The 25,037-nt window shown below is 30.9% G+C and overlaps 1 protein-coding gene across 2 annotated transcripts; it reads right to left on the bottom strand.

Annotated features, from left to right (window-relative positions):
* Positions 1–265: 265 nt before the first annotated feature.
* Positions 266–25,037, bottom strand: LOC132946264 (Y+L amino acid transporter 2-like). 2 transcript variants are annotated; one of them, XM_061016167.1, is made up of 13 exons: positions 24,777–25,037; positions 13,937–14,075; positions 7,483–7,705; positions 6,287–6,402; positions 6,084–6,209; positions 2,609–2,708; positions 2,472–2,516; positions 2,214–2,337; positions 1,381–1,484; positions 931–1,027; positions 717–866; positions 468–645; positions 266–400 (listed from the first exon to the last, which is right to left on the bottom strand). In XM_061016167.1, exons 2-13 carry the CDS (start codon positions 14,070–14,072, stop codon positions 327–329), a joined length of 1,473 nt encoding a protein of 490 aa, XP_060872150.1. In that variant the 5' UTR covers positions 14,073–14,075; positions 24,777–25,037; the 3' UTR covers positions 266–326. The 2 variants fall into 2 exon arrangements, with proteins under 2 accessions (XP_060872150.1, XP_060872149.1); XM_061016166.1 differs by lacking the exon at positions 24,777–25,037 and adding an exon at positions 17,131–17,283.

The following is a 25,037-nucleotide window of genomic DNA, read 5'->3' as shown; positions in this document are numbered from 1 at the left end:
TTTTTTATGTAAATAATATTTAATATAAACATTATACATTTTATAATACTGATGACAATAAAATTAAAACTGTAATGCATAGTTAAGTATGTGTCACATAAGACATGTAAAACTATGTCTTATGTGACACATACAACGACTATGCGTATGGACATAAATGTTATAAAAATGTCATGTTTTTAAAACTAAAAAAAAAAACATTAAAATAAATATAAAGCTGGCAAAAAAATAAATGGTTTTCAGAGAAAATGTTCAAGGTGAAACACTTAAAACCGTTAAAAATTAATAATCGACAAGTAGATAATAAAATTAAGAAACCCGTATCATTATTCCCAGATGTCCTCAGCTTTTTCTTCTTTGGCACTAACAAACAACTTTTGGATGGTGAACGTCACATGCTCTGAAACATTATTTAAAAATATTAAAATATTAAAAGTGGTTATAGTTGTATGAACGTCAAGACTTACTTAATGAATTTTGGAACCACACAGGTTTAGTTTTCCAAACTACACATAAATAGTACACTGGAATGCCTAACAGAGTGATGCCAACTCCCATGCCAACTTCAAAAGGTTTTACGTAACATGGCAACACAATCAAGAATAATGACAGTATTACATACGTAATTGGGATCCAAAGGGAAACCTAGAGTTGTTAACACAAATAATGTATAGTTTAGATTGTAATGTGTGTGTTTTTTATTTCAATCATCATACCTTGATTGGCCTGTTAATGTTTGGACGTTTCCATCGGTTCCACAATACTGAGGACACCGATAGCATTGTGAAGAATGCCTCCACAATACTAGAATATGTTATGAGCATCTCAACATCACTTGTGAAAAGCATGAGTAAAGATAAAATGTTCTGCAACAGTAATAGTTTATAGTCAGTTTTCCACCAGTAATAGTAATCATGATGTTTATCTTACCAAAAACACTAGAGATGGGGTTGGTGTGTACCGTTCCACATTGATGTATGACAAAAACGCTGGGAAGTGACCGTATCGCGCTCCGACAAAGCACATTCTGAAAAACAATAAAATATACAGTTTTAGTAACGAATTAACATTATCAACAAATCTCTAAATGTGTACCAAATTTTTGTTTTTTTAACTCATCAACTAGTTGAGACTTTAGAGTTAAAATTTATATTTTCTTCGAATGAAGCATAACAATTTTTTTTGTCAGAAAATAAATGTAGGTATGCCTATTAGTTATGTTGGTGGTTACTGGTTAGTTATTGTTTGCTAGGTATTTAATGTTGTGTTGAAAATTAACTTTTTTAAAGTTATAGGAGGAAAAAGCTTCCAAGTTTTAATATCTCAACTCCGTTAGCTTCTAGTCATGGACAACACATAGTAATCATAACTTAAACATACCTGGATGAAGTCATGATGTGAACGCACAGACCGCCAAATGCTGATAGGGCAACCATCAGCGGCATGATCCATTCGAACGAACCCATGGCAAAGTGACCAAATGTCTAAATAAAAACTTAATGTTATTGTTGTTTTGAATTAAATCGTAATTGCATATACTGCATGGTAAATGATTTGCAATAAAAATATTTTACACAGGTGGATGAAGTATTAAAATATATTTTACACTAAACACACATTGTTATGATTGTGAATTTTTCAACTATCTATCATCTGCATCTTGAATTTCTTAATTTAAAACAGTCTAACTTTATGAAAATCTTGACACATAAATACAGACTATTTATAGTTATTTATTTAAATCATACATATTTTAAACAATATTTTTAGGCTAGATCATTGGAATATGTGGTCGGACTGTGGCGTACTGGACGGTGTATTACTCAGCTCTTCAATAAGTTAATGACATAAATAATTGTATGTAATTGTGCTCAATACAACAATACGTCGTATACACCCAATGGCCAATATTTTCAGTAAATTGAATATTACCCATATTGTATGAAATTAACACTATGCAACTCCAAAAAACCGGGATATTTGAATTAGATTATTTTTTCAAAACTGTGCATAACGTACCACCTACTCTACCTTAAATCACGACAAAAAAACAAAAATTGACTGGAGTTTATGTCAGTCATTATACTGAGCGTCTTGTGCCCTTGCGTCGTTAAAATCGCCATGCAGCAAGTTGTAGTCGATTGGAAAATACAATACCCCCCCCCATTGGCTATCGGCATATCTCGAGTGAAAAATCAAATCATATCACTTACGACGGCGATCGCTTTGGTTGTCTCCATGTCGTGCGGCGTCAGGACGGCCAGGTACGCGACGTTGGCCAGCACGTAGATGATGGTCACCAACGGCATGGAAATGTAAATGGCCCTCGGCAGGTTCCTGTGAAGTGAAAATCGACAGATCAATGTTATGTAAGGTAATACCTCGTCTGCAGCCCGGCCAGCTGTCGCGGTAAATCACGCGTGTCGTAGACACAAATATAAGAGCACGGTCGCGGTTACGGTCACACTCACACGTAAGGGTTTTTCAGTTCTTCGGTCATGAAATTCAAATAGTTCCTGAAAATTAATAAAATTAAACAACGGTTATTATCGATGGGACCGTTACGCTATAGATCGGTCCGCGTGGAAATAGAAAAAAAAAACCTCACCATCCCGAGTATGAGTATATTCCGGAATAAACGGACACGGCCAGTCTGCCGGGGTCTGTTACCGATCCTTGCCAAGGGTTCATGAACTTGGAAAATCCGTCTGTATACATAAATCGCGGGACAAAGCATCGTTAATTATCGTTCGTATACATATTTACATATTATAATACACAACACAATCCGCAGTGGCGTACACATACGGGTGGTGGGGGTAGGTACTGGGGGGGGGGGGGGGTTAAAATCCCCCTTAGATCATTTTTTCACTTCGTAAAAACGTGAACATGTATTTATAAAGCGTACTATAGGTATATGGTCTATACGTATATTTCAAATGTCTGTTCGTCACTGAACGTGCTACCATAGGCGCAGATCAGTGGCGTTTCATGAGCTTAACCAGTGACGGGGGGGGGGTTGCTAGTTTGTTGCAAATCGTGATGCGGAGGGATGATTCGTTGTAATTTCTCGAAAATTGAACGCGTTCACGTCCAGTTCACAGAAAACGTGTACCTACGCGTTCTATCCCATCACTGTTTTTTTTTTTTTCTACCGTTTTTGGCTTAGGCACCTCTATTTGGAAATAAAAATAGTTTTAATTATGTTGAGTCCGAGATAATTATAGCCAATGCGTGAGACCATAATAATAATAATAATAAGTCACCTACGTCTTGTGCGAACAATATTGTGCGGGTCGAATAACAATAACTATACACCTATAATATTGGTAATTTCCATCATAATCCATTGTACATAAGCATTCAAGTGTTTAATAATATTATCATATTGGACGTGCGAATAATTTTGAACCGTAGGAAGCGTACGTGTACATAGTAGGCGGCCAGGTATAGGTATATATCATGGTATACCAGACGCCTACCTTTACGGTATATACGTTACAGACATTGTTTGGTCGCGTACAACGCTATTGAGGTGGCGTAACTATACCATTGCAGCCGCAGCGACCGAGGCGACGTAAAAGGCGAGTTTTATGTCATATTTTCGTACATTATTATGTAATTCAATAAATATTATGGTGTCGTGTGCGCACTTATATTTGATTGTTGCGGCGTGCGGTCTGCTGCAGTTACGCGTACACGTCGCAGTGTGTTCATTACCGTCAGGGATAGGATTTGTACGCAACGAAAGACTGTAAAATGTGCGTTTTAATTTTTACGAGATGGACACGATCACCTGGACACGAAAATAATTGTCACGAAAACAAAATGATTGAGATTAAAAGTTAAATTATTTATTTTTCGCGTGTATTATTTTAGTAATAAAGTTTATAAATCAATTTCAACGGCGAAAATGCTACATAATATGCTACGACCTGTATCCTACAATTCTACAAAAACGTTTGAGATTTGGCGGTTTAATTTTTGACTTTCGGCATTTATGAAATAAAAATCCCACAGAAAACGGTCTAATGAATGGTATAATGCACGGACAGCCGAACGGTTTTACGACGCAGAAAACATTGACATTGTGTGTTATACACTAATACCCGACAAATTATATCAGCAATAATAAATTATAAAAATAATATCTTGGATTTTATATCGATACCTACCTTACATGCTTTTATTAACAGTGTTCATATTTCTCCGTCAAATCGTATTCACTCTATTATCGCACACCGTAGGATTTTATTCATAAAAATAAAATTTATGTTTGACAGATAAACCAACAGTTATATGCCTACTTTGATCAGTCTAATCATTTCTGGATTAATACAATAAATACTTTACACGCAAAAATATGCATTATCAATCTCGACATGCGCAAAAACGCATGCAAAATAAAAATAGTACCATTTTCATCAGAGTGATGTAAATCGCGGAAATTGCTCACGAAAACTCCACTTGGACGTAGCACAAAACATGCCGTTGCATACAAATCCTGGCCCCGATTATCATCGTCGGAATAACCCGCGAATCGGGCGGCGAGGTTGAGAGCCCTTTAAAACGTTTTTATACTGTTCGCTTTTAAACCGGGCGTGCGAAAAAAATTTATAAAATATTTTAATTTAGACATTTCTACGACGGTGTTATAAACATCGGTTTGTGACGAAAAGACACGCGCGCTTTACTACAATTTTATCGGTTTAATAGGATAGGTCTAACGCAAGGTTTGTACAGATTATGTTATATATATATAATTTCCATAACCCTTGGGGTCTAACGGAGGAAAAAAAATATAAAACATTTTTTTCGCAGTGGCGGATTTGGCCCATACCAACATTTCTGGCGCCCCTTACTTTGAAAATGTAATTTGTTTTACAAAAATTAGATGTTTTTTTTTTTTTATCTTTTGCTAATTTATTATGATAATCACACTGGTGACAAACTGGTAGTTACAAGTCATCTATATGTCGTGACTCGTGGTAATGTCGCTTCTAGCAGTTAAGCGTCGATAGGTAGGTACTCGAGATTGGTGGGAGCCACGATGCAGAGAAGATAAGGTGATGTGCCACATGTGGCATTTCGACGGCAGTTTGAAACTTTGATAGTACTTCGGGAGCGCGGTAAAGCGACACCATTCGCTAAGGGGCCTGTTTTACCTTTTTTTTTTTGCACGTAAGACACGGTGGAGAGAAGATTTATTCTTTGTGAAATAATACAAGATTGTGAAGTAACAACTTGGACAAATGTTGTACCTAACGAATTCCCATTAAGGCGCCCGGTGCCGATGCCATTTTGTCCTCAAAAATACACTCTCGAGGGAATAACGATACCGCCTTGTAGAATCAACCGAAAAACACGTCTAAAAATCCTATGTCACGCGTGTGTTCGACGAAAACAGAAAATCACGGTATCGAATCCCATTAATAGTCGCCAGACCTGATTATAGTGATTACTCTGCAATTACTGATTAGTTATTACCAATTACTGATAACCAGGGCTCGTAAGTTCGTGCATTTGCTTATCAATCTTGCTAATTTGAAATTGGATGTACCACCCCATCATCATTTTAAATTATTTCAAAACACCTTCATCATTTCAACTACAACGAGTTGAGCACGTTACAGTTTGCTATGTAAAGTTTTATTTTGCGTATTTATGCGTTTTTCTATTGTATCGGGAATTTTATTCATGATTTCGAAATTCCTATAATGATATTAATATATTAACGAGTATTTTTTTTTTTTATAAAAATACTATGAAATAACCTAAATTTAATGAAAAATGCAATAGTTTATATTATTTTCTTTACTGTAAAAATGTACGGGAATCGTAACGTAAAACGACCGAAAACAAAACTTTTAAAAATATGAATGGACATTTCAAGCAAATTGAAAAACTGCTTATGATTAATTTAAAATGTTTAGCGCATACCTACGAACGCATGTTCCGTGAACTTTTTAAGGCGTATTTTGCCAGTTTTTAGTGCACAAGTGCGCCGTGCTTATTTTGGAATTTTTTAGGCCGTGAACTTACGAGCCCCAGGGTTAACTATTATACGATTAATGTATACCGACTTGAGTACATGTAAGCGCCGCCGCACACGATGATCAACACCAGAGCCGATATCTTGGTGAACATGAACACGTTTTGGACTTTGGTGGTGGCCTTAACGTTCCAGCAGTTGATGAAAGTTATGAAACCTGTTATCATAATACATCGGCGATGGTATTAATGTGAGACATTTTAACGTGGCGTTTATCAACGGCTGTGCACTTACAAATCACGGCAGCCGCCAGGAGTCTGACCGCGTGCTCCGGGTTGTCGCATTCCGGGAAGAACGGCTTGATGACGTAGTTGGCGAACGTCAGTCCCATGATGGCGTTGGTCGTCGGCCTGTGTTATATTATAGTGCAAGCAAACAGATGTAAGACGCGACGTTAATGCTGGACGGGAGGGACACCGTCGGCTATACCCAGACGGGTCTTATATAGTGAGTATAGGACCTAGACCGCTATAACGTTGGAAACTTTCGTAAGCACTGCAATAAACCATACACAACGGCAGAACCTAATCAAATATTTAGTAAATGGTGCTCAATGGGAGTCGAGTGTAGCATAGAATGGGTGGGCTAGATTCTGCTTCAACCCATACAGTGTAGACGCTCACTATAGGTAATATTATATAGTATTACGAGTTATGAGAATTTTATGTACTTTTTTATGGAATCTCTGATTTAGAAATATAATGGCAAAAAGTCGATTGTGTATAAGTATTAGGTATAGTTGTAATCTTTAATTTTAAGATTTATGACGAATAACCATATAAGTATCGTATAAATCATTTTAACTGATCGAACATTATTGTAAGTAATATGCAATAATACTACATATTCCTTAAAGTTTTCTTTTTAGTTTATTTTCATCAATGAGAAGTGCACATTTGCGCACAAAACAAGCAACGAGAAGTAGCTTTTAGATCTTTGTTTCGGGTCAATGTCAAGAACAATACCTATACCTAGTTGGTGCAGGATGAGGTGCAAATATAATTTATATTTATTATAATTCTGTACAATTCTATCCGTTCCCTCCCACCGAAAATAAAATAAAGCACTGCACAGTTTCTCCCGTGTATTCCATAATATATATAGTATATGGTTAACTTTCGTTACGTCGAAACCCAAGGGGTAAGGGGTGTTAGATATGTTCTAGATAACCATCAAGAATGTTAGATATGTTGAGTTATACTGTTACGGTAATTATTTCAAGAGGATTTTAACTGAGTTCGAAATTACGAACAATTCGAGATATCGATGTTCGCCACACCTGCAGCATATTCGAATACTAACCGTATGTAATGTATGCATACCAAGTATCGGAGTGGCGAAGTACCTGACAATACGGTGTATTGTACATCTACACAATATCGTATAGTATAAAATATAAATTTGAATTAAATATATATATGTATACGTACACAAACACGAGCATAGCGTCCCACAAGTAGAGGAACGCCGGCAGCGGTCCGAATCCTTCGAACAGGTACGTGTAGTCGCCTCCCGATCGCGGTATGGACGTCCCCAGTTCAGCGTAACACAGTGCACCGATCATGGACAGCATGCCGCACATGATCCACACGGTCAAGCTGACACCCACCGATCCAGCATGTATCATCACGCCCGTCGGTGAGATGAATATACCTGTATGTCAATATACACGGACAAATATAAAAAAAAAATGTCCACGGCACTTGGGGGGGGGGGGGGGGGGGTCAAACGTCATATTTTGTAAAATATTTTTAATTTCTATCGTAGTGAAGTACCAAAATTTGAAATTCTGCAGTAAGCAGTTTTAAGAAAATGAAAGTGCAACTAATATTATATTGTATATCGTATCTACAAAAAAATATGTCATGCTGATCGGGAAATTTTGATGCCTAAATTTGTTAAATAAATCACAACATGAAGTATAGGTACTAGTACCGTGTACTATTACTATTCAGTACTCAATACATTTTTATAATATCTCAGTTTTAATAAAGTGTCAACTGAACTTATACCCAATACCCATTCCCCACTTATTTCATTATATTTTCAATATTATTTTTGTTACTTTTTGTTATCTAAGTCATTTTTAAACAATATTTTAAATCAGGTGTGTATTTTGAAAATGTTAATGAAACATAGAGCATTACAGTACATAATTTCATCCGTTTCGTTTAAATCTGAAAGCATTCACCATATGGAAATACATTTTTATAACGGCATGTTGATTGTCGACGAGAATATTATTTGAGCGAGAGTATAGGTATATGGAATGAGTCATATATATCAAAGTATAAAATATGTCGGAAGGTGAGTTCCAAAGTTTAAAAATCGTACTTAGGTCATTGTGCGATTTTAGGTGGTACAACTGATTATACCAATTGTTCCAAATATTTCTATTTTGTTGACTCGTTGTTTAAGTCTATATACTTCGAATCATCGTGTATTCTGTTATACAGGAAAAATGATTTGGTTTTCTTGGGAAAATCAAATATTTATTATGCGTTTACAAGAAGAAAAAAAAACCGGGTAAATGGATGTCACTCTGCTGTATAGTAGGTTACAAATTGGTCACTGTAATGGATGGTATTAAATTTGAATTCAATGATAGGTATAATATCATTGTTTACGAAAAACGATTCTGAGCGGAGATGGTTTGTCAGTCTAGGATATTTTATATTATATTATTTTGTTATTACTTATAATACAGTATCAGGTTAATTGAATTAAAATTATAAAATTACAAAAAACAACTAAAATCGTTATTCTTGGTAATTTAATATGTAATTTCGTATAACTTGAAATAACGATAAAAAAAATGATTTTTTGGTAATAGAATTAACTACTTACGTGCAACCTTGTTTTAAATTTTCAATCGTTAGCTATAAAAATTGAAAATTGTATAAGTTTATTTTTTGCAACAAAATAATTTGTATATTTTCAATTTGATAAATTATGTCAAAATTTGAACTTTAAAAGCTTATAAAAAAAATTATGACTATGTATTTTTAATAATTTTTAATTCTTTGTAAAAAAATATTAGGCGCCTTGTATTAAATTTTCAAGTTTTTTGACCGAACGAATAAAACTAAATTGACATTTATAAAAAAAAAAAACTAAAAAGATTGGAAACTGAATATATCCGTACACTCAAAGCAAGTCAAAATATTTTGTGATAATTGCATGTATCTACGGTAATTTATTTTAAAGTTACACCAAAAACCAATTTTGCGTGAAAATTCCCGTTTTTCCTTAATTTGTATTTTGTTTTTCCCTGCGCTTTTAAATCTATTGCTAAGTAATATTACATTTTGACCTTCCGAATGCACCAACTAGATTCACTTTTCCATCGAACAAGATGCTGTTGAAGAAAATCTAAGCAGTGTTACTGCCCCAAACGGTGATGACAGACACAAACATTTTGTAAAAAAAACACACATCATTGTAAAATCAATACGTTCATCGCTCAGAATCTAAAAATGGAAAATATTTTTGAGCATTTTCTGATTTTACGGGGAAACTGATTAGGTTGTAGCGGATTTGCCCTCTAAACTGTTTATAAATTAATGGATTCAAAAGTCACAATTTACGTGAATACATTTATGATTACTTCTTCTTTGTTCAGTAATAAGCTGATTTAATACTAACAACTAACTATAATTTATAATGTAGGTACAATAGGTGCAATTAATTTAGTATGTCAGTGAAATCTCTAAAGGTCAAGCGTATATTAACAATTTAATTCGATATTACTTTACATTGAATTGTATATCACACATATTCATATACATAGTTGCAGACGTCTGATAAGACATTGTTTCTATCGTTTTTGATATGACGTGAATACGTGATAATATACCACGTTCTATTGACTATTGTAGTGTGTAACATTAGAACACGCATAGGCTTATAGCACATGTTTTTTTTATAGTAATTATAATGAATAGACATATTACAATATTATATAGTGCGTATGATAATATTATTACGTAAAATAATTGTAAAATACTGTTCAAGTTAAAGCATTTGATAGAATGTGGTTTCCCTAGAAAACTTCACTATACAGACGTTTTTAAACATAGCTATAGTAGATTAGCTGAGAATCAAGAATATAAATAATATTGCAAATTACACTCATTAATTTAGCATGTGTTATCTCCGTCTAAATTGTACCTATAACATATAGAAAAAACTATTTTGCGCGGAATAACTTTACTCCCTCTGTATTTATATTACCAAAATTCCACAATGCATAAGGAAGAACTTTATCTGTGTCGTAGTGTTGTCATTTTTTTGATAGCACTATAACCAATAATTTTTAATAATGAAATGGAAAAAAAAAAACAAAAAACCTTATGTTCTCAAACTAAACTGATAACTTTAAATGTATTTATGTTATCCAAATAATAAAAACACTACGGTCTAAGGCACAGATAAAGTTATTCCCTATGCGTTGTGGAATTCTGGTAATTTCTACTATCAAATACAGAGGGGATAAAATTGTCCCGCACAAAACAGTTTTAGTACAAATGCATTTGTAAGATGGAGACAACACATGCGGGTTCCTCTTTAGAAAGCTTAAAATATTTAATTTAATTTTTATCTCCGTATTTAAATCATTGTGATAATATTTTTTAAATTTGAGTATTATTAACTAATATATTATACATATTATAACAAATATAAAAATAATAATATAATCTGTGTTTTATCCGAAACTTTTTTAATATTATTATTTTTAAGAAAGTGACTAAATAACTAAAAATTAAAAATTAAATACTAATAACTCTCTTAATAATAAGTATAATAATAGGAAATGATAGCTAAATTTCAATAATGTTATCTCAATGATAGTGAAATACGGAGAGAAGTTTTTACTATATTCTACGAGTAAGACAGAACAAAAAAACTTTTCTAATATTTTAATTTCAGGCGAGATTGTAAATTTGTATTTTAAAGAAAATTTCTTTTGTTTTTTAATGCTTATATAGGTAATAGGTATTTAGGTACTTATACTTGAAATATTCTCTACGTGTGATTTATATGACTACTTAGGAATCAAATAATTGATATTAACTGTTTTATATACTGAGCGGTTTTATATACCTAACCATATGTATTATATGTTTTTTTTTGTGTCTATATAATATACGATCATGTTGTAGTTAATAATGTATATAAAATGTTCAATTCTTATAGCTAAGACTTGAAATATAAAACAAGGTTTCTCATAACTAGTACATACTGTAACCAAAAAATATAACAAATATATAAACTCAATTTTTTTAAAGACATTTTAAGTTAAAATTAGGACGGAATTCGATATTTAATCAAAGAATAATAATTATAGTCATTTTGTTATAATTTAAAAATATTACTCATGGGTGCTTGAAAATTTGAAATTTTTTTAGATAGGATGATAGAATGTTTATGGCTTGAAAACTCTAAAAAATGCATGAATAAATGCACAAAAAATATCAAATTAATTTGGCGTTATAATAAAATGCATAACAAATTATTATATTATACTGGCACATAATTTTTTTTGTTTCACTTTTGAACTATTGCTAAAAAAAAAACAAATTCAACTGTAGTATACTACCTATAGGCTATAGGTAGTATAGGTACCTGCTGGCTGCTACTGATTTTTCACCAAGTATTGTTCTATAGATATTCTCGGTATTAAGTCGCTTTACCGTACACATGTATTGCAATACATATGTAATTATCAATCCATTACAAAGATCAAATAGATGAGTACCCTATAGTACCCCATGGATAATAATTTAAAATTTGTTATTAATTAACCATAACTGATGGGAATTTAAAAAATATGATTCTGATATTAGGTATTAATTTTAAATCTTTAAATAAATTGTGTGAAAAAAATAAATACTATACGTCTTAATACCTTTAATATAGGGAACTTATTCAATATGGAAAGAACCGTATTACATAGTTTAAGTACTATATTTACTTAGATATTAAAATGAATACAAAGAGTTTGTAAAATACTTAAATAATTGATATATTAACAGAGATCATGACATATGTATTTTATAAGAGTAAATATAATTGAAGCCGGGACATATATAAAATTAAATACAATTTAAATTCATCAAAAATCACAGCACTAAATGTATGCTGGAAAATGTGCCTATAAAAAAAAAGGTATTCATTTCCAATAATAATTTTATAAGTGGTTCGAGGAGACCATATTGTAGCATTTTTGTATATATGTATAAATTATGTATACTCGAAGTATTTCTTCTTATTGAATAATATTAATGTCGATTACACCTCAAGGCTAAACATAATATCTAGTGATGCAAATATCTCATTGTTATAGATAATATTTAGGAAACAGAAATAATAGGTCCACAGCCGTGCTAGCAAACTAAAATCTGAGTAATCGAAAGGAGAGCCAGCCGGTTAGTACAGCTGGTATTTTGTCAACTATTATATTATACGAATTTTTTTTATGATAACTGTTCAAATTCCACAGAGAAACATATAACAAGTCTGCAGAAGATTGAGGTAAAAAATGCATCGAATAATAAGATGTTTAAACTATTACAAAAACTATTACTATATCTATGCGGCCGCGACACAGTGTATATAATATATAAAAGACAATTAGTTATAGTTTTTATTCTATAGTTACAAGAAATATATATTTACAGCGAAATAATGGTACGTAATGATGTACATATTATATATTATAATATGATCTTATTTTTTAAACCAAAATCTTTAGACACCTTAGATTGTTGGTATCATATTATAGCCAATATAGGGTACTCAATCAAACAATCAACATTAATTATTTTAAAATAATCGATTTTTAAGATATTATAGATAAAAGTTTTTATTCACGCAGTTACTTGAATAACATATTTTTAAAATCTGCATCACATTTTATATGCACGTCTAATAGTATATTTCAAAATATATTAAAGGAACGATTTTTAAATTATATAAACGCCATTAATCATTATATATTATAATAGCTTTAATGCTTTGTCCTTTTTTTAAAAAATGTTTTCCTAGGTTGTGTAACAGTTAATAGATATAATAAAATTAATTATATAGTTGTTTTACGGATAATATTTTAAACGTTTTAATTGAAACTCATTAATAATAGATTGAATAAAATAAATACACTCCTTTAGTAAAACTAAAATCATAATTAAAAGGATGCATGGAGCGCGAATAATAACATTTACAATAAATTATATTATAATAATGGCCGTATCGGTATAGTTTCCGATGATTAAGATCAATAAAAAAATATATATTATATTAACCATTGAGACTGAAAAATAATTGCTTAAATTATTTTAACGATGTAAAAATATGTACATTATGCAGCAAAAACTTCCAAAGGGTTATAATAAGTTACTAAGATTTCTATAGGTATGTGTATTGTTGTGCATATTATTTTTAAATTGGAACAATTTTCCTGTAAAAGTGTAGGTATGAATGAAGTACCTATGAATTTTTGCGCTAATAAGGTACATACAATATTTTGTTTTATTTCTAAAAATCAATTGTACAAATCAAATATGTAATTCTGGAAGTTCCGTAAAATTAATGCATTAAAAAGATATACAGACACACAGAATTTTTTTTAGAATTGATAAGGAAGAAAAATTAAATCTGTGAATTATTATCAGAAACAATTTAAAGGAATGGTTTTAAGTTAATATAAATTATCAACATTTATAATTTTTTTTTTTTTTATGTCTTAGATGATCTCTTACACTTATATTGAAGCATATTCAATTATTTTTTTTTCCATTAATGAATAGTTCAACGAATTTAGTTATACTGTTATTTTCATATAAAAACATTTAATTGTTCCTCATGGACAATGTATTTACGAACCAGATCCAAATATGATCCCCAAAATGATGGCAACGCCTTCGAGGAGTCCAAGTTGTTTTTTGAGCCTGACTCTATCTCCCGTTTCTTCGGGAACTGAGTCAGTGATTTTGGCATTTTCTGGCGTTGCTGTACTCATTTTCTAAAGCAAAAATAAAAATAAAATATTAATAATTATTTTAAATACATAAAATAATATATTCCATATAATTTACTAAACAAAAGAAGAAGTTTATGCAAGTGTTCAAATGGTTATGATGTGTGCAAATTGAAATTACACATTTAGAGCCATTCAATAATGACATAATAGAATAGGAGCAAATCAAAACATATAATTATCTACATTTATCCATTAATTCAAATTACCTAACTTAATTTTCATTAGCTGTATTAGTGTAATACGCTTCCACTGGAAGAGTTTACGGGTTAACATTTTTCATGTACAGTTGTCAAACAGATTTACCTTAAGTTCCTACAAAAAAGTTTCTTACAATACTGCAATTCCGGATTAAGTTGTAATAGTGTTTTTCGTTTACATGAATTTTGTACAAGTATTTTTACCCACATATCGAATGTGAATCAACCGAACCGTTTTAGATACCTAAACCGGATTTTAATTAAACCGAATTCGCAGCCACTGGCCATGGGACTACCGGAGCATGGCAAGTGTAAGTTAATAAGTAAATACATTACGCATGCGTAGATAATTACGTAACTAATTTATGAATCCCAAACATAGAAAATAATTTAAGTTATTTTGTCTTTTAAAATTCAATACGATTAATTGTCTAAAATCTTAATACTGAATATTATTGTCATCACTGAAATGGTAAACAGAAAATAAACAACGAGTAGTATAAAAATACGCAATACGGGTGGCTTCTATAAATTCACGATATAAATAATAACAGTTAAGAGGATTCGATACCGTGATTTTCTGTTTTTGTCTAACACACGCGTAACAGTATTTTAGACGTGTTTTTTTGCCAAACATACCAATTGATCTAATGAAGCGATAAGAGTTCTGAAAACAGATTTGAATTTGTCGTCAAGTCTACTTGAAATTGACTACTATTCCCCAAATTCCTAAAAATGTCATATTAAAAAAGAGTATTTAATATTTGTTGTATTTAAATTTTCGGATAAGTTAAAACCAAAAAAATAAAAAATGTGGGAAAGTCAATTTCAAGTAGACTTGACGACAAATTCATAACTGTTTTTAGAATGCTTATCGCTTCATTAGATCAATTGGTATGTTTGGCAAAAAAAACATCTAAAATACTATGTCACGCGTGTGTTAGACTAAAACTGAAAATCACGGTATCGAATCCCCTTAAAAACTTAGGGCCGTTCTAACAATGTCCTGGTAAAGTGTTGGTTAACGCTAACCAACTGATAGCAGATTTTATTACCGGCAGAATTCGGCCGGTTAAGCGTCGGTTAACTTTAACCGGACACTGTAAGAACGGGCCTTAATGCACTAACTTACACTAATACGTATCCTATTGTTCTATAATGATTAAATTATAATAGATTTCAATAATATGGTACTTCATATTAAATCATAATAATATGTACATAATTTTACATAAATTACAATCTATATATATCGAGTAATTAGTTAAAACTAATATATATAATAGAATATAGATATACGTCATATTATATCCATAATCACTTATGTTTACTTCAAAGTACAAATGTATAGTAACTTAACTCGATACTGTTTATAACTTGCGCAAACTTTTTTTTAAATAAGCTATTCGGCTAAAGTTCAAATTTATTAATATTGAATAACTATTAATACATCCATCGTTTTATTAGATAATATTACAGAAATATTAAATTGCATAATATATTAACTAAAAATTTTACTTATCATAGGTATACAATCCGTGTATATATTTAAAACTAATCACTATTCACTAGGTAAAATTAAATTAGTGATGTTCGATTGAATGAACCTAACCGGACTTCGGGAGTTTTGGAACGAAAATCGTATTATATTTTTGACTGTGCACAGTTGAGTAAAAGATGCTTTTTAAAATGTACAAAATTATTCAAGTTCAAATACGTTTTCTTAAAAAAAGTATTATTGCATACCTATTATAGTTAAGAGGACGCCACATCCGCATGTGTTGTTTCCGTCTTACAAACGCGTAACATACCAAATTTACGCTCAGAAATTCAAGTGTTATGCCGTTAGCTTAAAAATTAGAGCGGATCAACCTATTATAAAACTTGATGGTAAGAACATTATCTTTGTTTTTGGAAGTTTTTTTACGATAATTCAGTTTTTAAGTGAGTTATGAGCATTTTTAATTTACATTTATTATACACGCTATAACGCACTTAAAAACTGAATTATCGCAAAAAAACTTCCAACAAAACACAGATAATGTTCTTCAAGTTCATAATAGGTCGATTCACTTTCATTTTGAAGCTAACGGCATAAAACTTGAATTTCTAAGCGTAAATTTGGTATGTTACGCGTTTGTAAGATCGAGACACACATGCGGGTAATGGCGTCCTGTGGCGTTAATATAGTTACAATTTCTTTTAATTATATATTTCCTCAACATTTTTAATACAAATATTTAGAGATTAAAAATAAATTATTTGTACTCGATTTATTATTTAATTTTTTATAATTAAATTATTTAATATATAATATTAGATAAATTATGATAGCATCATTCTATAATTAGGTGTCAAATATTCAAATAAGTACATATTATTTTGAACTGTATTAATTATTTTATATAATATAAGATAGGGTAGTACCGCTACCTAAAACTTGCTTTAAAATTATAATAGGTATACCTACCTACCCAACATAGTTTTCTGACAAATGATAGAGTGAAATGGATAATTCTGAACATACAATTTACTAATAATACTATTTAAATACTATTTTATTAATAAACGGTGTACATAATCATTCAGTATAGTTATACGTTAACGATTAACAATTATTCAGAGAAATGTATTTATTTAGATAGGTACCTTATAATATATTAGGTATGATATTAAAATTGAATTTATTTTTTATTTTTTACAAAACATTTTGTTTTAAATATATGCAATACTATAAATTAAATCTAAGTTTTCATTCTGATCAGAATAACAGCTGTAGTGTTAAAAAAACAAATGTCACTACCTTAACTACTTTTCCAAAGTAATCAAGTAATACTTACAATAGTTATTTCATTCATTTTGTAGTTTCAATAATAGTAACAATGTTTGTCTATAATAGTGGTTTGAAAAAAATTAACCAAATTCAAACGAATTTTCAACAAACTCGCAATTCACGGGTAAACACCACAATGGTATCGAAAAAACTGAAATCAAATATTGGCAATTGGCATGTTAGCTCATAAAATATACTATATATCTGATAGTAGATAAAGAGAACAATTTAATGACCTATGGATGTATACAGAGTGGAGACATTTGAAATTGTCTGGCATTTGAATTTATTAAATATTATAATTTATAATATAATATATTACACTAGGGTTAACACAACGGTTTTAATTTCACACGGCTAGACGGAAACAAAAAATTAATACTTTATGTTATGATTATTTATACAATTGTTATTATAAACTCCGTTCGTCGAATGAATAAGAATTTTACTCCTCCGAAACCACCTGCTGCTCCGAACGACAGTTATACACAGACATATTTTATTGTAGTAGTTACGGAGTATAATATTATGTTTCAGATTATGACGATTGTATAGTACCTATTTGAAGTTTGAAAACGCTCTTACAAGCTATAAGTGAGACTTGGTTAAGGAAATTCGTTCAGTGTAGCATTTATTTTATAATTTCTATATGGCTATAATGTTTGGCAATATTGCCAGTAGTCTTGTATACTTGTGGGGCTCTTGCCTCTTGATTCAACAGGTGGTTACTGCAGTTTTGCGTGGGTTGGGCGAGGTTAAGGATATCACCAGCACCACAGACAACGTTTTGAACCGATCGCGATGTGCCCATTTATTCCCGCCATTAATTTATACGAGAAAATCGTATATTGTACTGCTAAATGAAGTCTATATTGCACACGGTCGCAGTCATCGAGGGATCGGTTAGTACGACATGGCCGGTTTCGGTTGCTTTTTAGTTTTTATTGTATGCGTTTATCGAGCAATACGTTACACCGATGTCATTATTGTTGTCTGGGTGGATCTCAACGGAGTATAAACTTGTTTTTTTTAAGACTAACTGAATTTTATTATTGGACTAGTGGACTCGTCGAACCTCGGAATCACCAGTGTCACGCTGTACGAATGATGATGCTCTCGTACGTTTGTTTGGTATACGCAATAAGATACGGCGAAACAACTTATACTCAATCGTGGGATTTTCACAGAATTCGACAAATCGCTGATGGTGTTCACCACGAATTATACTGTATAAAATACATTAATACAATGGTTGAAATATACAAGGTTATTGCATTTATACCCCTTCTAGATCAAACATTGAAACATTTGATGATAAAAACAAAAATGGCAGCGTAAAGGGAGCCAATAATAATCAAGTATACATGCGCGGGAATTTTAAATTTGTTAGCTTTTATCAGCGTGTTTTTGATGATTAGAAAAATTTATATTTGTGATATCCCTTTACGCAGCCATGTTATTTATGATGATAACAATCCGAGTCAATATGCAATAACCTGTATATTTCAACCATGATTAAAACCTAAAATTATTATTAGCGATAAAATTGTTAATTAATTATCATAATGTAACTACTTTTTTTTAAAAAGGTATTATTTTCATTGCATTTTGCATCTTGTATGTTATTCAAGTTTTTACTGCCGAACTTCTTTATTTGTGACCTCCCCCCTTCCCCTTCCACCATTGCATATTATCAAGAACACCATAGAGTTTTGTTTAATATAATTGTAAATAATTATTAATTATTAATTATAATGGTAATAATAAGCACTAAGTACGGTTTGTTGAACTTTGCGTGATATATTCGACGAAATCTATTATAAAAATAATATGTTAAATATTAATTTAGTAGTTTGTATTGTGCCTATTATTATCTAAGTTTTTGCTATATAGCTTAATTTTAAAATCCCTAGCTTCCACTCCCGAGCAACATATCCGTTTTTCATTTCTTTTTGCACCACAAATTACTCTTGTAAATTGTAATAGACCTATGTCCAGAATGATACATATTGCTAATGAGGAACCGTCGTTTTATTTTTCGTAATTGTAACAGTGCCCTTATGTTAATATAATTGATATGTATTTTCTTATTATTATTATGTACTTATTTTTCTGTATTTTGGGCCACAGCCCATATTTTAATAAAATAATAAATAATGATAAATAATAAAGACCACTGACAAAATATTCGAAAAATATTTAACTTTTAATTTTTTAATGTGATAGGTATTCAATTTACTTAGAAGTTTTGATTATAAACGTACATGTGTGAGTTGTGGCCGAGAAGAAAAGCTTAAGAATATTAATCATCATAAAGTATAATCAAATTTGTTATGTACTAATTTACTACTTTCAAAGTTTTTCTTACAGTTTATTTAACGTTGCCGCTAATATATCAAAAATATATTTTATACTTCATAATTATTTCTACTTATTATAAAATCATGTTATGCATATGATAAATATTCAACAGGGACATAAAGACCCAAGAACAAGTGACAAATATGGGGGGTTGAACCTCAGGTCCATACCGGACTCTTATGATGATTTTCTGGTATTATAGAACACCTAAAAAAATATAGTACTTAAATATGTGACATGCTCAGTTTTGTATGGGAGGGAGATATACAATATTTAAGGGGGCACGTTAATGGGGGCTGGTTTGGACCCATACATTTAAAATTTGATTGATGCTTGGATATTTTTTATAAATTATAATAACCATCACAATGACAATAAACATAACTTTTAAGGTCATTGGGATTGATTTAAGTGAGCCATGATTTAAATATTTATATAGTTAAATAATATGTTGAATTATTTGTGTTGACTGTTGACTTATTTAATAATCTATATTCTATAATTGAGAGACTAAAGGAAAAGACTAAAGGAATCCACTGCAATGGATAGTTTAAAAACGTGGAAGATTTCATTTAAAAAAAAAAAATAGACAACAGCCCGGACAACAGCAATAACAATCACTATAATGTTTTCTCATATATTTTATTTATTTAAAACTTGTAAATATACGGCGTTATCTTAAAAATAGTCAAACCTTTTTTAATTAAATTGTAATTATAAAATAAAAATATTTTCTTCCGGGGGAAGATCGAGAGTGATATATAATAATATACATGATAATAAAGTGTCATTGCTTTATAATATTTTGGGTATAAGGTTAGTACAACTTAATAAATACATAAATACTTACCTAATACGAACATAGTATTATGGTTCTGTACATATAACAATAAGGGAAAAACCAAAGGACTTCAATTTTAAATTACACCCTTTTGTTGAAATACACATGTAGAATACATTCAAATATGTTCACTAATATGGAAAATTACTTTATCCATTTCCGTACATTTTTAATAAAAAAAAAACCATTTTAATATTAGTGGCATTAATAAACGTTATTGATTGCATAGTTATAATTAAACCCAAATTTTGAATAATTAATACTGTAGAAAAATATTTGTATTGTACAATTTATTGAAAAACATATTTGTATGGGTACAACGCGTATCATACATCAGTTTTTAATATTTAATTATTTGTAATAATTTACCACGATACATTAATATACCTAGTTATAACATAAATACATAGTGTTTAATGTTATTTTTAATTCTTTAGGCTTAAAAATTGGACAGGTCTTTACAATAATAATATTGTCGTATAGACAACAACACTTTCATGTTATATTAATTTTTAAATTTATAATTATTATGAGGGGGCGGAGTGGCCGAGCGGACTAAGGCGTTGGTTACGACGCGCACCGTCGCCGGTTTTAACTCGGCCACGGGGGGCATTTTTCTTCGGACAGTCACGGTGTCCGGAGAGAGAGGCCGCCAACCCCCACCTGGACATGGCAGATACCACTTAAAAATTCTGCCAAAACAAGCACACTCGTGTTCAAAACCTACAGTACTCCCCCATAGTTCCACAGACTAATGACCTGTTATCGAAGCCTCAACCTCGAAAAAAAATGTATTATGATTATACTTTTATACTTTTATCTAATCATAACTTTTTTATTACTTAAGAACTTTGGTAGGTATATAATTTGTTATTTGTATATTTAATTCGTTTGAAATATATATTTATAGATTTTTTCTCCATAATATCTACCTCGATATCTACCTTTAAAAATTGTAAATTGTAATCAATAATTTATAGTTGTTATTACATTATACATATTTTTCAAGTATCATCAACCTGATTTCTGAAACTACCCTAGTTTACCGAATTTGATTTTCAGTTTTTTACCATTTAATCTATGAAAAAAAACTTAAAAATATAACCAACCAAATAATCAATTTATTATGTTTAATATTTATTTAGTTCAGATATTTATCATTAGAAGGAACCCCTTCCAACCACCCACACACACATTTTGTTATGTCAGCATAATAGTTATATAATACCATGGTCGTATTTTTAAATTGTATCACATAGCAAGCAACGAATATAAAAAGGTGGATAAGTGGATGTCGCTCTGCTGTACAGTAGGTTACAAGTGGGTCACTGTAATGGATGGTGTTAAATTTGAATTCAATGATATAATATCATTGTATAAGAAAAACGATTCTGAGCGAAAACGGTCAGTCAGCCTATGATATTACCAAGTATATTTGATGATATTATTGTGAATAAAGTAATTTATATATAACCTATTTACGTGGAGCCTTGTTTTAAATTTTAAATCCTTAGCCATAAAAGTTAAACATTTTATACATTTTTAACCACAAAATAATTAATAAATTATAAATTTGATAAATGTTGTCAAAATTTGAACTTTAAATGCTTATAAAAAAAAATTGTGCCTATGTATTTTTAATATTTTTCAACTGCTATTAGAACGATATATCAGGAGCCTTATATTAAATTTTCACGCTTTTTTACCCAACAAATAAAAATTTATTGTTATTTATAGAAAAAAAAACTAAAAAAATTGAAAACTGACAATGTCCGTAAACAGCTCAAAAAGAGTCAAAATATTTTCAACATTTTATGGTGTATAGAAAATGCTAATATGAACATTCAGTGAAATTTTCAAGTATCTACAGTCATTTGTTTTTTAATTACAATAAAATAAGAAAATTGTTACATGAGAAATCGAGTAAATATCAAATGTTGTAAAAATATAAATTTCAGACGCTCATAAAAATTTAATTTAAGTTTCTTCTAGACATTTTTTTTTTGATAAAGGTAGACAAACTTATGAGTAATCTTATATTACATTTTCAAATCTTAGATTTAAAAAGAAAAATTTTTATGAATTCTCAACTCAAAATAATTTGCTATTTTTCGTGATTTTTCCGTATTTTGTCAAAATTTGAACTTTAAATGCTTATAATTAAAAACTGTGACTAAGGATTTTTAATTTTTTTCATCTGCCTTTGAAACAATAACCTAGGAGCCTTCTATTAAATTTTCAAGCTTTTTTACTCAACAGATAAAATTTTATTGATATTTATAGAAAAAAAAACTAAAAAAATTGAAAACTGACAATGGCCGTAAACAGCTCAAAAAGAGTCAAAATATTTTGTAAATTTTATTGTGTATAGAAAATGCAAATATAAACAACCAGTGAAAATTTCATGCATCTACGGTCATTTGTTTTAGAGTTACACCAATAACCAAAATCGATTTTGTTAAAAATCGATTTTGCGTAAAAATTCCCGTTTTTCCTTAATTTTTCTTTTGTTTTTCACATCGCTTATGAAAACTACTGGGAAATTAAAATTTTGACCTCCCCAATGCACCAACGATATTCACTTTCCCATCGAACAAGATACTGAAGTCGAAAATCGAAGCATTATTTCGACTACTTATCGTGTACACAGACACAAAAATAAAAAAATAAAAAAAAAAATAAAAAAAAAATAAAAAAAAAAAAAATAAAAAAAAAATAAAAAAAAAACACACATCATTGTAAAATCAATACATTCATCGTTTCACTCAGAATCTAAAATAATTTTAAAATGTATTCATTTAAGCTTAAAAATATATCTAATGATTTCAAAGTGTATACCTTTTGTCCTATTTCATACTAATACTATTATACACCTATATAGTTGAAGGTATTTAGTGAAGTATAGAAAAAATGCAAATTTGCTCAAAATAGATAATAATTCATAGGTATTGTTATTTTATTCTATTGATATTCTAGACCTCGGAGAAATTATTCTTAGAACAATAAGACATAAATCAGATATAATCTCTGAAAATTCGAATACTTTAGATACTTTTTAGTATATTTCGTTTATCTAATAAGTAATAATAACTTTAAACTTAGGTTCATAATTACCTATGCACCATAAATTAGGTAGTATCAACTTTGGAATTCCAAAACCAATCACGGCTAAATCAAATGTCTTAAGATTCAAACGCTTAAATAATAACCCTGTCGTGTAGGTGAAAAATAACACGTACCTACGTATTATATTCTTTCTTAGAATGCGCATTATACAATTTAAATACAGTTTGTAATTTTTTTAACAATACAAGTATAATGAGTAATGAACAGAGCTATAATAGGTATTCCAAATTTGTAAAGTGTCCACATTTGTGAAGCGTGCTGCTACACCACGATAACCGAGTTATTGACACGGTGTTATAGCTGAGCATAGATATTACTATCTATATAATCAACGGTAATAGGTATAGTATAACAGCGGTCAGCACCCTTTTATTTAAAAACCATATGGGCTATTGCTTGTTGGGTAGTATATTGATTGTTGTATTATATCACTAGTGTATCACCTATCGAAATCAATTGCAATCTACAGACAACTTACAACGACGATTATATCCTAATAATGTATACAATAATTAGTGTCGAAAACAAATAAATTAAATCCAACGCGACGTGTGGCGCACGACAAATTAATTACGTCATTGTCCGACGCAGTGGTGCTCTGAATCCTGCGGAACGGCGTACTAAGGAAATATTCGTTTATTACATGTCCAGCTTCCTGCGCGGTGCCTATAGAAGTTAGAACCCGGTGTCGTACCTAGACCCAATTTTTGGTCCGGCAACAATAATAACAAAAATCGCATCGATAAATTACGATCGGCTACAAACATATAACGTTTTTTTTTACGACGCACACAAATATAATATATTGAGTCGGTTGCGCCGAGGCCGTGCGTGACGAAAAATTCAAAAACTTTTTTCTTTCAAACGCAACTCACATTACTAAACGAGTGTACACGACATTATCTCGTCGATGCGCCACGAAAATGTACCTATTATAACCCACCTAGTATAGGAGTTACCTAACTATCTTACAACCCACGTGAGTTACAAATAACAATACACGATAATGTAAATAAATAATAGAACGATAAAAATAATACGATCGGGGCTGTTCGTACGGCGCCACATGTCTGACCGTTGACCTCAAAACACCCGTAGCAATAATTAACGTGAGAACATTTTACTGGCATTTATTATTTTTTTTTTTTTATCTAAATTCAAATATTCCTCCCGAGTCCCGTCATTGAATCCTACTCTCTTGCAAAATACAATAAACAAAAACGAACAATATTGCTGTCGGTGTGGAGTTTGTAATCTACATCGAGAACAATATTACTATATACGTCGTGTTGGCTACGCGTTAACGTCGTACTTGAAACACTTACCTGCCGCGAGATTGGTTATTATATCGTCGTAACAGTGTAACTACAACTACGGTTGTACGATGGTCGCCGTGGCGCGGACAGGATTATAACGCGGTCGTGTTGTAATGACGAAAACGAGTTCGAAACGCCGCCGCATCGCCAAACGAGACTGTTCGCGTTACGCCGGTGGTACGCGACACGTGTGTGGTGGTGGTGTGTCTACGTCCGGTCGGCCCGGCGGCGGCGGCGGCGGCGTGTCCCGTCGGCCGTCGGCAAATGGCG

Source organism: Metopolophium dirhodum, chromosome 6 (genome assembly GCF_019925205.1).
Source record: "Metopolophium dirhodum isolate CAU chromosome 6, ASM1992520v1, whole genome shotgun sequence".
In the NCBI taxonomy this organism is placed as follows: Eukaryota; Metazoa; Arthropoda; class Insecta; order Hemiptera; family Aphididae; genus Metopolophium; species Metopolophium dirhodum.
The sequence above is the reverse complement of the archived record's forward strand: the minus strand, read 5'-3'. Positions and strand labels throughout refer to the sequence as shown.

Coding starts and splice junctions, on each gene's coding strand:
- LOC132946264 (XM_061016166.1), bottom strand. Junction 6,210..6,286: donor CCTGGCGGCTGCCGTGATTT/GTAAGTGCACAG, acceptor TTATGATAACAG/GTTTCATAACTTTCATCAAC. Junction 401..467: donor GTGGTTCCAAAATTCATTAA/GTAAGTCTTGAC, acceptor ATAATGTTTCAG/AGCATGTGACGTTCACCATC.